Genomic DNA, 16,536 nt, shown 5'->3' with positions numbered 1-16,536 from the left:
AGTGCACACAGCAGCCCCAGACTCACTGCAACCCGTCTGTAGGGATATGTGCTTTGCCCACTGTGCCCTGTGGTCAAGAAAACAGACAAGTTAAGCAGAATGTCTCATTTCTTTGATCTTTTATATTGTTGTTCTTGTCGCTAGTCTTTTTTATTTCAAACCAAACATACTGCAGTAAACTAAAGTTTTACAACAGCAAATAAAAATCCACTACTGCAATCTCTGATATTCGCCAATGTGACTAGAAAATATTCACTAAATAAAAATACAGGAGGCCCTCTCTCCTAAATAAATATAAGAGTGTTGGCCTACTCTATTTCTATCTTAATTTATGTAATGACATTAGGTCAAAAAATAATCAATTCTTCAGAAGAAAAGCAAGTGTGCAGGATTAGATCCAATTTTCCAATTTTGTTGAGAGAACGTCTTTTAAGGCGTTTGCGACAGACCTGCTGAACCACAGTGGCACACAGTGTTGGAGGCGGTAGGGTTGATGATTTTGACCTCAGAATAGGTTACGTCTTCATCCGGAGTTGCTGAGAGAGGACGGGGGTACATTTGTAACTTCAATTAATTTGGTTCATTTTTATATGCATGCAGGCACAAATATGTGGGGAGAAAGATCAAAAAAGTGCTCAAGTTGAAAACACTCAAAATCTTTCAACATTTATGGGGTGTTTATGCTGATCTGCAGAAAGAAAGGCAGATGATAGTGTGTATGGAAGGGGAAATAATGCAGGCACAATGTCCTCTGTCCATTCGGGAGGGAGCAGACAAGCACATGCAGTCAGCTACTCCTTATTTTCATTGTAGCCCGAGAGCATTTCTATGCCATGCATTTTCTGCACTGGAAGACTATGAAGCTGGCACAAACAGATTGCAAGTTCCTAACTGACCAGGGGTGTCACTATTGAGCAATGAGCAGGGGGCACCTGTCCACAGAAACCCTCCCTCAATCCGGGGGTGGCCGATTACTCATTCCCCATGGAACACACAAGCACAGTCAGAACAATATCCAGATTGTGGGGCCCATCACTGCGCTCAAAATGCCTGAGAGATTCAAACTTGTTGATGGACAGCGTCTCTTCCTCCTTTGTGTATAGATATATGATCAGGACACACATTTAAATAATGAAATTAAAATAATATTTCAAAGGTGGTTTGTCTTCAATAAACCCAAGCATGTTTTTTAAATTTTTACATTTTTTTATTTTGGTTTCAGTAAAGCCATTTTTCAGGGCATTTTATGATTACAAATGCCACTAAACAGTGACCTTCCTGAAGTGCACAGTGCTTGTACCTGGTATTTTCTATTGCTCTAGTTTCACCCATAAACTGTTCATAAGTGTAATATGAAATTAACTTGTGATGAATGCTTAAAAAGGGCCAATCACAATGGTACATTTCTGGCTCCTGGTTGGATAATGCCTGCTGTATAGGTGGAGCCCATTATTGGACGGCTGTAGTGTAGGTATAGCTCCTGATTGGAGGGCTGTAGTGTAGGTATAGCTCCTGATTGGAGGGCTGTAGTGTAGGTATAGCTCCTGATTGGAGGGCTGTAGTGTAGGTATAACTCTTGATTGGAGGGCTGTAGTGTAGGTATAACTCTTGATTGGAGGGCTGTAGTGTATGTATGGCCCCTAATTGGAGGGCTGTAGTGTATGTATTGCCCATAATTGGAGGGCTTTAGTGTAGGTATGGCCCCTGATTGGAGGGCTATAGTGTTATATAATGGTCTGGGAGCTGGACTATTAACCCACATGAGGATTTGAGTCCTGATTGCAGTGCTGGCGTTTGAGGAAGACTTCAAATTAAATTACTTCAATCAAACTAGCCAGCTGCATAAATGGAATGTCTGTAAAAAAAATGCAACTTGCAAGCTGCATTGGATAAGAGTGTCTGCTAAATGCCAAAATGTACGTGCAAACGCTGGGAAGCTGTCACAGTTCCTGCTGGGCCTTGACAAAGGGCGGCAGCTCCTCAGCCCTAGATTCATTTTATTTTGTGTTAATTAGTACCTATTGTTGTACCAGTGGTTTTTTGGTTTGAGCATGTGTTGTTTCATTTTCACAGTTTGTTTCATCTGTTAGTGTTAGGGTTTAAGTTCCTGGATTCTTGACTCTAATCAATTGGGTCATGTCGAAATCAATGTACTTGTCTACTATTGAGTATACTAGTCATATACAAATTTGGATACGGCCTCAGTCTTTGAGATTGCCTTCTTGTGTTCCAGTGTTCCCCTAGCCCTGTGTTTCTAGTCCTCGTTCTCCTGGTTATGTATTTGCTAATTTGTTATTTAATATTTTTTTTAAATATAAAAGCCCTGTGATTTTAGCTTGAAAACCTCTCGAGTGTTTTCTCTGCAACTCAGTACTGTGCCCCAGCTTGATAAGATGGAAATGCATTCAACGTTTCTGTGCCAGTCCTCATTTTGTCCCCCTTTAATGCTACACCTCTCAAACATAGGTATTCTGGTCTGGTCATACTGTTTTGATATTAAAAGCCATTGCACACCTGTGTGATGTGAAAATGCCTTGAAATAATAGCAGCTGGATTTTAACTTACTCGGAAGCTCCAGAGTTTCTGCCTCTACTACATGACCTGGCAGGCTATATCACACATTCACTACTCTCTATGTGATAAATTCTTCCTAAAGTCTGTATGAAATGTACCTTTCACTAACGTGCCCTCATGATTTCAAACAAAAGCTTGACGGACTCCGTAGTGGGTAGCAGTAATCGCTATGCACAGGGGTGCTCCAATTGGTGATTCAGTTAGCTTGTTCTGAGCCATCCTGCGGCTATCAGAAATAGTGGACCACAAAAAAAAAAAAAGTGGAGAAAAAACGGGGAAAAATACAAACGAGCTGCTGATTATGCAATGAAAAGCAGTAAGCTTTAAATGTTTGGAATTAAAATCTAATTTTCAACCTGATCTTTGCATTGCTGTTTTTATGATCCCTTTTTCACCACAATTTATGCATTAGGCTATGTTTGCAACCAATATTCACATGTTTTTTAATATTCAAAATAAACACAGATAAATTCTTGGATATTTATTTTTATTTAATAAAAACCGAAAACAATTAACCTTAGCTGCAAAGAGATAAGGAACAATAATACTTCCGTCCAAAGGCTAACCGCAGTAACTACATTTTTGGTTGAAATTGAGTTATAACTAAAAATGAACTTGATGTCTGTTTTATCTTGTGACAAAGTTTCAGAGTTCAATTTTGCTTTGTTTTAGAGAAAAAACTGTATAAAAATTGCAGTAACTACAAAACCCGACTCAAAACCATGGCAGACCGCAAGTGAAGGTACTGCGGTCTGCTTTGGGGTCCTACCGGCCGATTTCGCGCTCTACCCATCTAAAGCCGGAAGTACTAGTTGAAGTACTGTTATTACAACGGCAGCTGGCGACGTCCTCTACACCAGATGCGAACGCGTCGCGAACCGGCGGCGAAACTTGTGCGACACAAGCGAACTGAAGCGTAGTTTTTCGCTTCTGTTCTATTTTTCGGCTTGTAGCGCGTCATGATGACCTGTTTACACACAAAAATATGCTCTAAAATCCTATAGGCTACATGCTCTGATTTATATTTCATCCTTATATTAGGCTATTGGGGGTGTGTCCCTAGTTCCCTACCATATATTTTATAAGCAGCTAAAAAATACAAGCCTTTTCGCTTTTGTATTGTCCTTGCAGGGGGAAAATAACTGGAACCTGGGAAAAATGCAAACTTAGTTTCGCTATCTTATTTTGCGGAGGGGGTGGGGTAAATTTGAAAATACACCACAGAAAGACGTAGCCTATTGAATGATGTATAAGTGAATGCACCGAGCAGAGGTTTGTTAGCTCGAGTGTTGGAAGGTAGTTTTTAACCAACCATTGCTCAGCCTATTTGACTTCTCCGATGTCTTCGTTCGCCGTGCTTTCAAAAGGGGCTTGTTAATAAAAATCATATAATCCACAGAGCTTGAAAAAAAATCTGATTTAGTGATCTTGCCGATGAAAATGCACCTATTTTATAAATGAAGTTGTAAGCAAGCCTTTATTGCACTTGTACTTCAAAGCTTCCAGTGTTCATGGCGTTGTGGTGTTCTGATCCCTTCAAGTTTAAACTGTTACGCTATATTTTTGACGATTAACTGATTTTACTAAATCTGATCATATAAATGTTTTGACGTGAATAACAAGACGACATGGGAATTCCCAATGGTTGATTATGGATTATTTATTATTATTATGATCATTACATATTCTTCATAAAGTTGGTACGCTTGTTAACCAAGCAAATAAATTAATACAGTTTGAGATTGATTATTATGTAGGCTACGTTGCGATTTAAGCTTATGGTAATTCTTTAAAGCGTTTACTTTCTCACGTATTTAGGCTACCAATCAGAACAAGAAGAATAAAACAAAAACAAAGGAGATTTCATCAAAAAAGGGAATCAAGGCTGGAGGAACATATGAGGAAGCGTAATAAAATAATAACAACGCTACTCCATACTGCCGTATTTTTTTATTCAGTTTTCTCCGGCTTGACATCTTTACACAGAAATTAGACCCGGCTGTGCTCCACCAATACCCCGGGGTTAATTCTCTGTGTACAGACGGCTTTATTCCGATCATTATAATATATTGATGAACTTGATGGCAATGTAAATAACAATAACGCTAAGGCCAGTTCAGATCAATGATTCGCAACAAGACAAAGCGGTTTTAGAATGTTGCAGCGAAAACTGCAGCGGTGTGAACTGGTTAGTTGCAGAGCATCTGAAGCCGTTGCCTGGGGTCTCAAAAGACCCACTTTGTCAAATCGCCAAGTGCAGTTTTAGAACGTTTACAATCAGACATATTGGAATTTTGCGAGGTGGGTACTGGTCGGTAGCGTTAGCTAGCGTTTTTTCTAATTGTTAGCTGACATTAGATTCTGTTAATTACATCAGCTAGCTAGTTAACGCAATGTTACCTGATGTGAGAGATGGGTACTGTGCGCAACGTTGTCTAAACTAATGTTGCTTTTCTTCATATGGTCCGGCAGCTAGCGTTAGCTGTGCAAAAAGCTATGTAATTTAGTAACGTTACATTGTCATCAAATGTAATACGAAATCTACATCAACAAATAATATGACCTCTCATGTTACACAAAAACTTTTTAGGGTTCCATGACCGCCGCATGCCCCCCCCCACCCCCCCACCTTCTCAGACACCGGAAAAAACATACGCCGCTCACACACAAGTGGGTTGAAGAGCGAGCCTGTTGCGTTAGCTTCGCCTACCCTCTCTGGCGGACCAACCACCGATGGGTGATGGAAAACGCTTCACTAACTTTGCGCCGCTTGTGATTTTTTCCCGGGAATGTCGCCACAGACACCCAGTTCTTTAATCATAATTTATAATAATAATATATGTTAATATAATAATAGGCTCAATCACCATTGTGTTACCTAATTCGGCGATAGATAGTGACTTAACAGACATTTATTTTAATGAAAATCTTTCATAATTTTTCTTTAAATTTATTAACACAATGCTGGTTTGGCTTGCTATTTGCTTTGACTTTGAATTCATAATTCAATTATTTTTAGTGTCCACACCTTAATATAAGGGCCTTATTTATTCAACTCAGTCCTTATTTTGATCAGTTAAATTACTTTGTTTCCTTGTTTAAATTGTTTGCAATACAGTACAAAATGCACAAAATGTAATCATGGGACATTTATTGTACACATATGCATAGCTATTTCTGACATAATGCAGCTTAAGAGGGCTAATAATCCCTCTAAACATGAAAAGCACCTAATTAAAAAAAAAATTAACTACTTACTAAAATTCTGTGATTGCAATTGTGATTGGAATGAAAACCAGCATAGACATACGGGCCCTGGGACCAAGGTTGAGAACCACTGGTCTAATCATATAAATCAGGCTCTCCTTGTCAGTGGGACTTTAAACCTGCGGCCTAAAGGCTGTAAATTCAAAGATGTTGTACTGTAGATGAGTCTTGTCTTTATATCTATGATCCAAAGACGACTGTTTAGGTATCTAGCCATGGTCCTACACAAATGCTTTGCTTTTTTGGTTAACAATATCTTTTATAATACTGTACATGTCTCACTGTCATGCACAATCTGAATGTTAGAGTTGGAATTGTTTTGCAGCCAACAGGAAGAAAGCAGAGTGGAGGGGAGCTGGGGGGGAAGCCTCCCCCAGACTACACCTCTGCAGAGGAGCTGGCCCTCTCCAACCACAAAGCTCAGCCCTTAATGGAGGATCCCCTCCTCCCCAAGAGGGGGTGTGCTCCGACACTGGTGCTGGCAGCTCCGAACAGGGTGTGACTGAGGTGATGTTCACCACCTTGGATACTGGACTGGTACATGCTAAAGTTTTTCCTCCCTCATTTACAGTTCAAGGGAATACTATCGTGTTTTAAAGCCTAGCTCAAATACCATGACATCTGCAGAATGAGGTACCTGTTCAAGGAGATGGTTATGTACTCTCAACACACCATTGTTTTCTGGCCATATAATGAATTTACTTCATGCAGAACACTCAAATCTTTTCTCAAGTGGAGGTTAATAACAAGTGATGCAGTGTGCCGGGGAACACCACAAACGCATGAAGTAGTTCTCTAAGGCCAAATGGCACGGCAGTCTATTTGATTTTTTTTTTTTTTTTTTTTTGAATCACCAACAGCCTACATGTATGAGCCATATGAGCCAGTGGCGAAGCAGCACAGAGTTTTGTGGCACTCTAAGGGTGAAGTCTCTTGGCATGGGCCACATACAGGTTGAGAAGCCTGCACAGATACATGATTCTCTTTGCAGAGAATCGGTATCATTCAATTGTGAAATCATTTTCATAATTTGTGTTTGAGTAGTAAGGTGAAGGAGTGGGTTGTCAAGACAAGGGGATTGGTGATATCTGCACATAAGAGGACCTAGCATAATTCCAGACACAACTGAGTAGAAAGAGCCACAAAAAAAGAAAAAAGCTAAATTCAAGAGACGTGGCACTTCCTTGAACTATGACGGAAGGCTACTTTTTGTGGGACATTGCCTTTCACTATGCTTATTTTGGACGAAGTGCACACAGCACTGGGCAGGGCAGCAGGGTTAACACAATGAGAAATTCTATTTTTATATTGTGGTAAACAGCCACACTTTTGGGGGGGAATCATTCTCATGAATTAGGCTATTCTAATTCAGATACCCGCATGTTCATTGGTCAAATGCAGAAAGCCTGGGTGTTTTAGCACAGGTTTCAGAAGGGTCATTTGATGTCACGGAAATGGCACGCCCAAGCGTTTGAAACACATGTGACAAACTAGTAAATGGAAAATGTGTGCCTTAAGTTAGATTGTGAACAGATATACGCAGTACACTTGTTTTCCCATCTGTGTTTTATTTTAGGTGTTGCTTTGTTGCCCACAAGTTGTACAAAAAAAGTGTGAACTCTGTTTTGTTCACACTTTCTTCTGGTCAGTTTGTATACTGAAATAATATGGCAGACAGATGGAGCAATCACACAGTTTCTACATGACACTTAAAGCTATACATGCAAAAGTAAAGGTGAACCGTTTCAGCACAGTCAAGCACAATATTTATTTTCACAGTGTGCGTTATGCTCACATGAAATTCCTGGCTTATTTCCTAGCATTGTTCAGTAGCTGTGTTTAATCTATTGCTCTGATAGCAATGAGTTTATAAGTCTCTCATCCTCCATTAGCATAGCTGTTCCTGAACACACGGTCTATTTTTTACATTGCAACATTATCACTAAGCAGATTTTCTTATTAAGACTTAAAACAACAACTGATTTGTAGCAGAGTATCAGTGTCACAGATAAACCAGTGGTACGAATAGCAGTGTGTGTCCATCCATGCATTCTCACCAGGCACAGTAACTGCACAGTCTGCATCTTGGTACTGTGTCCGACTGTCAAACCAGAAATGATCATCTGGCTGTCCACTTCTCCAGAATTTGTAAGAGGAGCAGAGAGACTTGGATCAAATCCAGATCATGCCAGTGCCAACTGTGGCCCTTTAGCTCCAATGGGTGACACAATGGGCAACTCTGCAAAGCCCTATGGAGCTGCCAATCCGGGCGGGTTCAAGCACGTAGGGGTTTGTGTTTCATTGCTTTTTAGCAGCCCACTCTGATTCACTGGATGCATGTGGACTGCATGCCCAAGCAGCATATAAAAGGTCTTCCTCCATTTGCACTACGTGAGCTAAGTAGCACTGTGGTCTACAGTGTGAGAAGCTGGCTGATGATGTCACATGGCTCAGAGGAGAATTGTGTGCCTACACTCTGCTTAATCAGCAGAAGGGACTGTGTATGAATATAGCTGTTAATTGGACATTCCAAATTAGGAAGATTAGCCATGTTCAACATTTGGTGCCTTAACTTTGATCCCTTCGCGGAAGCCCATTGGTGGTCAAGACGTTGACGTTTTGAGATTGCTCAACTGAAAGCTGTAGGTGAACTATGTGTTTACATGAGGTCTGATGGTATAATGATTAAAGTTTGTAAAGACGGTTTGTTGTTATTTCTGTTGGAAGCCCTGAGAAGCACAGTATACAACAGTGTTGTATACATGCGGTGTACACGCCGCCAACAATTAAACTGGCAGATAACATCATCCATCCCAGCATTATTATTCATATTATTATCATCATAGTTTCAGGGGAAATTCCAAGGGTGTCAACAGCATTCAAAACATTTTTTAAATAGTTAGAGGATATAATTAATCTACAGTATTTGGACCATTTTACACCTGGTACAAATAGGGTCTTTCTATGGCAAAACTGTGAGCGATTATTTAGTTTATAGGGATCAGTCAGAATATTCAAATAGTCACCCCCATGTGCACAATAGTTAGTGTTGTACAGCAATTTCATTTGTATTTATTTGGCACGAATGAATGTTGAAAGTGTAATTAATCTAGATGGTATGTGCTCAGTGAGTATAATGCTCATGCTGCCACCTGGTGGCCTTTTAACACCATTATTTAAACTTAGAACTTGCATGTTAACAGAGCATCAATCTTAATAATTAAATATAAGCTACTACAAGCAATTGAACTTTATTTTTGATACACTTTAATTGTACTTTGATATATGTTGTCTGTCTCCAAATTGTGATTACACTGAGTGTGCAGTGCAAGCTACAATAATCTAACTTTTAGCTTTCCTTAAAGTGCTCCAACACCTGGAGGTCTCATAGGAATATTTGATTTTAACAGGCACAACCAATTGATTATTTTATCTTGTCATTCACATCACTAATCATTGCAGGAGTCAAATGTCACAATCTCAGTACTGTAGGATGTTCCGTTTCATACAGGTTGGTGCTTTGTTTTTGCTGTAAGTGCTATTGCTGCCCCTTCAGTCAAACGCAAATGTACATTTTCATTTCTTAATGGCAAATATAAGTTAGCAGTAACAACCTTGCTTAATTTTTAAGGAAAGAATAAAGTGATGGGATAATGTAGTTGATTGAATAAAACATTGAGACTCATGACATGAAGTATAAGTGAACAAAGACTATGTATAGTTTTCATCTTCATATTTCAGTGTATTTCATTTACACAGAATGATTTGCCAGTGTATCATACTATAAACACACAGATATTGTATTTCATACTCACAGAGGACACACATGACTAATGTGGCAGCCAATTAAAGAGCACACAGCAGCCCCAGACACACTGCAGCCAGTCTGTAGGGAAGTGAGCTTTGTCCACTTTTCTCTTTGGCCAGAAGCATTAGCAAAGCAAAACAATTAAACTGTCATTATTACTGCCTGAACAAGCCACAACGACAGAAATGTCACACAGAAGTGTTCATTTGAAGAAGTGCAGTGTTCTTACACATTCAGCTGGCCAGCAGGTATCTGTTGTAATATCTGCCCCCTTGTGTTTTAATTTGAGCACTGGATTACTGCTTATGAACCCTATGTTCCTCGTTGTAAAATAATACACAAGCTCCATGTATTGACAGGACTGTTCTTCTCTTCTCAAGCGCCTCCCTGTGGTGGAGGGGGCCTGAGGCTTGCAGCTGAGCAGCGTCCTGTCTAGCGCAGTGGTGCACAAATATGTGCTGGGTTTCATTACAACCCCAACCCTGACACTAACCCTGAGCTGGGTTTCATTACAACCTCAACCCTGACACTATCCCTGAGCTAGGTTTCATTACAGCCCAACCCAACACTAACCCTGTGCTGGGTTTCATTACAGCTCAACCCTGACACTAACCCTGTGCTGGGTTACATTACAGCCCAACCCTGACCCTGTGCTGGGTTTCATTACAGCCCAACCCCAGCCCTATGCTGGGTCTGCAAACCAGAATGGTGACAAGCTTTTTTCTCAGTTGGACTCGTGGAATGTCTATTATGCAGTGATTACTCATTTTTATATTATTTTAATGTCTTCATGACAGTTATACGTGCTATGAAGAATAAATGTTCCATATTCACATTCCAGGGCTTTTAATGAGGTAGATCATCTAGTGATTTCATTGTCATTAATGTGATGCACTGGCACAATAGATGGGTAAAATCACTGTGGCCTCAACTGTTGAAAGTGTACTGATCACTGAAACATGGCCATGTGAGGAAATTGGAGATTTCAAAAGACAAAGAAAGTGGAAATCAGGCAAATCTACAATTTATTGAACAGGTTTATTTGATTGATTTACTTAAACTAAAAGAGGAAAAGGATTAAGATATGTAGTGCTTACTACTTGTAATAGCCTTACTACATACTACAGCATACAAAAATGCATATTTTTCATAACCCATTAGGCTACTATAGCAGGACAAGACTTATCCATTTTTCCCATGATTATATGCATTATCAAATAAATGATGAGATTAGAAAGTGGCTCCACTGCTTTTAAACATATTTAACCACAGTGCATCATACTAGTCAACCTCTGTCACGGTAACTGAGAGTAACAGTGCATGTTAAGCTTCACAATAAAACGTTTCTGTGTATTGATTTTTTTAAAATTAATCACCACAAAAATGTTTATGGAAGCAGAATGCCAATCTGAAGCAGGCGTCTGGTTAAAAAAAGCTATATGTATTGGTCTATGCATTCGCAGACACAGTAATTACACAGTCTGCATATAGGTGCTACATGATTCATGCAGTGGTCACCCGGCTTTCCCCTCCACCCGAACCTGTAAGATAAGCACAGAGGCTGAATGAGACACAGAAACAGCTCTGCTTCTTGCTTTCTGCCTACAAGTGAGTGTTGTCTCCATTCTGTGTCCCTGTTACAGCACTGCATGACTGCAGATTGTAGTTAAGGAATCAGTCCGTCTAGTCAGTAATTATACTGGATTGCATGGTGTTCAGACCCCTCCCACCATACTGACTACTGGACAGTCAAAGGTTAACATGTGTAATTAATAGATGTACAGGAAAGAGGGAAAAACTAAGTGCAGAGACGGATACATGTTGTGGAGATTCATATACAATGGTGGTAGATGTGGTTTCTTGCCAAGTGTTCTGTTTGCTTCATCCTCTCCATATTCTCCTGTGAATGTGTATTTATCCACTGTAATGTGTCCGTTAGATTTCCCACCCCTCTGGCGGGGAGCTACAGTACATTAACCCAGAGTCGGGTCTCCATTGTTTCTGAGTTACCCAGATCACCCCAATGTCTCCCTTGCTGAGAGCTGAGAGAAACACAGTCCACACCAACACACTCTGGATCATAAGCCATACCCCACTGATAAATGGGCTTCAGGCAAGTGAACAAGATCCTTCATAAGGGTCAAACGGCATGAGAAAAGCAACATGCCCTTATCTACAACCACAGTATTTCCTGTTCAGTTAGGGTTTGCAGTTCTTAGCCTGCAGTTCTTCTCACCAGGTTGAGTTTCATTTAAAGACTGCAGTAAACATGTCAACGTGTGTCACCGCAGACTCAAAAGGGTGAGCAAGGTAAAACGCATAAACACTTGTGGAGTTACATCTTACTGCTTTTCAGAATCAATACACAGTACGTAAAGAAAAGAGAACCATGCAAATCAGAGATCTGTGATTTTCGCTTTCATGCTGAGAACACGAGAAGCTCTCCACGCTGAAGTGAGTGTCACGGCTGAAAAAATCCCCACAAGGCACCTGTTTCCACTTCTCCATGATGCAGTTTGGTCATTGCATTTCTAACCTGGTTAAGCCCTTATTGCGAATATGTGAAATCTGAAGGTAATATGTTGCACATGCCAATAATAATCAGAAAATGAAAAGCATGCGCACACCTTATTCCATTTAAAGCTCTTAAACAGTCTGCACATATACAGATTAGTGAGGAGTCTTGGGTATTGAATCAGCCAGCTAGTACACTGTAAAAAATGTCTCAGCCAGCACAAAACCCTCAAAATCATATTTAGTTTAAGTAAATCCCTTAAACCTTCTTACTTATTTTGTTGGTTAACAGTTGTTTTTTTGTGTAAAATGACATGACCAGGACTGTCGTTCTCGTGAATGATTGTTGTGTGATATTTTTGAAACCCTGCCTTGCAAAATGTTACCCCTGGTGTTTCTGGTTTTGCTAGCTAATCTGTTCGAGAATAAAGCTGAACTGGGTGTTAAATTAGCAATCAGAACAAGAACAATAAAACAAAAACAAAGGAGATATCATTAAAAAAGACATCAAGGTTGAAGGAACATATGAGGAAGCGTAATAAAATAATAACAACGCGAGTCCATACTGCCGTATTTTTTATTTAGTTTTCTCCTGCTTGACATCTTTACACTGAAATCAGACTGGCTCTGCGCCACCTATACCCCGGGATTAATGCTCTGTGTAAAGACGGCTTTATTCCGATCCTTATAATATATTGAACTTGACGGCAATGTAAATAACGGTAACGTTAAGGCCAGTTCAGATCAATGATTCGCAACGAGGCAAAACGGTTTTAGAATGTTGCAGAGAAAATTGCAGCGTTGTGAACTGGTTATTTGCAGAGCGTCTGAAGCCTTTGCCTGGGGTTTCAAAAGACCCACCTTGTCAAATCGCCAAGTGCTGTTAGAACGTTCACAATCAGACGTCTTGGAATTTTTCAAGTTGCATCCAGTCTCGTTGCGAATCACTGATCTGAACTGACCTTTATTTAGCTACATTGCAACGTTGCAACAAGGTAGCATTGCATTCGAGAGACGTTTTTCGAGGTCGGTACCAGTCGGTAGTGTTTAGTGTTTTTTCTAATTGTTAGCTGACATTACATTGTGTTCATTACATTAGCTAGCTAGTTAGCTAACACAACGTTACCTGATATGAGAGATGTGCGCGACTTTCTAAACTAATGTTGCTTTTCTTGACATGGTCCTGTAGCGTTAGCTGTGCAAATAGCTAGGCTATGTAATTTAGTAACGTTATATTGTCATCAAATGTAATACGAAATCTACATCAACAAATAATATGACCTCCCATGTTACACAAAAACCTTTTAGGGTTCCATAACCCCCCCTTTCTCTGTTATTGTAATGGTGTGGGGGTAATACTTAACCTCTTTTGGGTATATGATAACCAGGTCAGTGCAGGTGTAACTCAGTTACACTTAACTCTCCGTTGTTTTGCATTTTGAAGGAGACTGGAATACATTCTGATGTGCATTTATTTTGCAGCATTAAAATAAGTGCTGTGGTGCAATTGGACATAGGGTAACTGTGCTATAAATGGGGAAATACTTTTTTTTTTTTTGTTTATTTGATTTTTCAAGAGAAATGAGTGGCTCTTAAAAGAGCCACTGGTTTGTTGACTGGTGTAGACCGGAGGCTACACCACTTGGTGCTGCCAAGCAACTGCACCCTCCTCACTGAAATATGAGCAGAAAGCTTACCTTGTTTGGATAGCTTCCCTGGGTGCATTGTTGCTCCCCATCCTCCCAACAGGTCAGAGCGTCAGCGCTGGTGTCGGAGGTGAGTGCTGATGCTGGGCCTCTCCTTGGGTCTCTCATGGTTTTCACCCACAGGACGTTGTGGAGGATGCAGGTGGCCTTCACACAGAGCTCCACCTTCACAGGGTCTAGCGTAATGACGCAGCGATACATCCGCCACTGGGAAGACAGGGTCCCAAAACTACACTCTACTGTCAGCCTGGCACGGCTCAGCCAGTAATTGAAGACCCTATGCTCACTGCAGATGTTGGAGCCTGGGAAGGGGCGCATGAGGTACCTGAGGAGGGGGAAAGCTTCGTCTCATACCAGGACATAGGGAAGGCTGAACACTGCTCTGTTCCTGGAATGATGGATTCTTCAGGGAAGTCCAGTGTTCCCTCCAGGAGGCGCTTGCCAAAGTTGGAATTTGCTATGGTGCCACTGTCACTGTTCCTCTGACATCCACAACCCTAAACAGGTAAGCTGAATCCACAATAGGACAATGGAAAATGTCCCCTTGTAGTTGTGGAACCAAGAGCCAGAGTTGGGTGGAGCCTGGATGACCACATGCTTCCCATCAATGGATCCTGGGCAGTTGGGGGAATTCCAGTGTTGATAGAAGCCTTGGGACTTTGAGGGTCATTTGCAGAAATGGTTAAGAGTTTAGAAAAGCACACTTATTTCATTAATGTATGCATATTATTACCTAAGTTTAGCATGAATTTCATTGTTAGGCCTGTTAACTTACATTTTTTTGATACTACCACGCAGGAGGATCTTTATCATTTGATGTCTCAGCTGTCTCTGTATTTTTTTTCTCTCTAAATGTAAGAGGAATATGTGAAATTAATGAAAAAAAAGCTTCATATCTATTTTGCCAAACATCTAAGAGGGATTTAAATTTTCTTTTTTTTACAAAAACCCATTCCAATCAGGCCATTGTCAGTCATTCTAATATAATCAATGGGGTGGGCTACTACTGTTCTGCCATGGTTTTAATCATTCTGGGGTGTGGCAGTATTACTTGAACGGAATTTCAAAAGGTCTGTTCTGGAGTCACAATTTTGGGAAGGTGGATTTTGTGTCATGTTCTGTGGTTTGTCTGTGTTTCCCTTGTTGGGCCGCCAGATGGCGGCACTTCTGTTTTGTGTCCTGCTTGTACTCTGTTTAATTGTATTATTGTTTTCAATTGTTCAATTATTGGTTTTTGGTTGTCTCGTTTTCCCTTCCCTCTCTGTGGCCTGATTGTGCATTGTGCCCTGCTGTGTCTCGTCAGTGTCTTGTCTATTTAAGTTCCCTTCTCCCTGACTCAGGTGCTGGATCCTTGGTTGTGTTTTTGTGTGTGCTTTTGGTCATGTTTCTGGTCATGTTTAAGTAGCTCCCTGTGTGTTTCTGTTTTCCCTGCTTTTGGATTTCTTGTTTCACTGAGTTTGTGTTCCTTGTTTTTTTTGGAAGAGTTGCCCTGAGACTTTTTGTTCCCTTTTGTCCTGGAGTTGTTTAGTAAAGTCTTTGTTCATCCCATTTTGGAGTTTTGAGTTTTTTTCCCCTCGCTCTGCGTTTGGGTCCTAACCCCCCACGCACCCAGACATTTTGATTGTTATGAAAATGAAAAGTGTTTATTTTTATTCTCGCAAATATTTAAGGATTTAACAGGTCTAGTACCAGATTGTCATATTAAAAACTACATTTCTCTCTGCTTTTGTTATCACGGGAAGGGATTTCAATGAGGCTTCCTACTTATATTATGACAGGTTCCCTTCAGAGAAAGGTTGTCTCTTTCTTGGAGATGAAAACCAGGTTTCCACTATTTTGGAGGCTTTAAAAACTGCCTTACAATGAATTGGTTGAAGAGGGAAATAATGACTGTCCATCACACAGACAAAAGATCCATTGCAGGCGTAAAGGAAAATCAGTCTGTTACATACTTTGGGATCGTAATCACCAAATCTACATCTGATTGGCAAACTCTTAATTTTTCTTCTAAGCTATCCATTATCTATACCCGCTTATCCTGAGCAGGGTCGCAGGGGGTGCTGGAGCCTATCCCAGTGTGCATTGGGCTAGAAGCAGGAATGCACCCTGGACAGACAGCCAATCTATCGCAGGGCACACACACCATTCACTCACACACAGGCAATTTAGAGTTTCCAATTAGCCTACCTGCATGTCTTTGGACTGTGGCAGGAAGCCCACACAGACACGGGGAGAACATGCAAACTCCATACAGAAAGGCTCCAAGCCAAGATTCAAATCCACAACCTTCTTGCTGTGAGGCAACAGTGCTACCCACTGCACCACCATGCCGCCCTCTTCTAAACTAAAAAAACGAAAATATTTTTAATTGTTAGTTGCAGAGCAACCTCACTATACGTTTGTGTGCTGCTTTCAAAAGCTGAGTGAATCTTAAGGATTGTGCATCCACCTTTATCCCTTTATGTTGGCTGTAAAACATGCAACGTTTTTAACTCCCTACTGTTCAAATTAATTTGGAAGAATAAAACAGAATATGTTAAAAGGAAAACTGTTATTAGAAACTACCCTGATTAAGGTTTCAATGCTTAGATTTTAATATGCTCAACCAGATCTTCAAAATAAACTCAAAAGACACTAAAACACTGTCTTTTAGCAAATCAGGGTTTT

General features: G+C 40.5%; 2 protein-coding genes across 9 annotated transcripts in view; both read right to left on the bottom strand.

Annotated features, from left to right (window-relative positions):
- Positions 1-16,536, bottom strand: part of LOC135247811 (CD209 antigen-like protein A) — a 190,285-nt gene that overhangs the window by 65,416 nt on the left and 108,333 nt on the right. For 3 of the 6 annotated variants that reach the window (XM_064321689.1, XM_064321685.1, XM_064321682.1), the window contains exon 2: positions 450-536. The exons of the other annotated variants lie outside the window; for them this stretch is intronic. In XM_064321689.1, the coding sequence (XP_064177759.1) occupies positions 450-536 (87 nt within the window). The remainder of the gene's footprint in view (positions 1-449; positions 537-16,536) is intronic. 6 annotated transcript variants of the gene reach the window in all.
- Positions 1-16,536, bottom strand: part of LOC135247812 (C-type lectin domain family 6 member A-like) — a 106,618-nt gene that overhangs the window by 46,374 nt on the left and 43,708 nt on the right. The window lies entirely within an intron of this gene.

Source organism: Anguilla rostrata, chromosome 2 (assembly GCF_018555375.3).
Source record: "Anguilla rostrata isolate EN2019 chromosome 2, ASM1855537v3, whole genome shotgun sequence".
Lineage (NCBI taxonomy): Eukaryota > Metazoa > Chordata > Actinopteri > Anguilliformes > Anguillidae > Anguilla > Anguilla rostrata.
The sequence above is the reverse complement of the archived record's forward strand: the minus strand, read 5'-3'. Positions and strand labels throughout refer to the sequence as shown.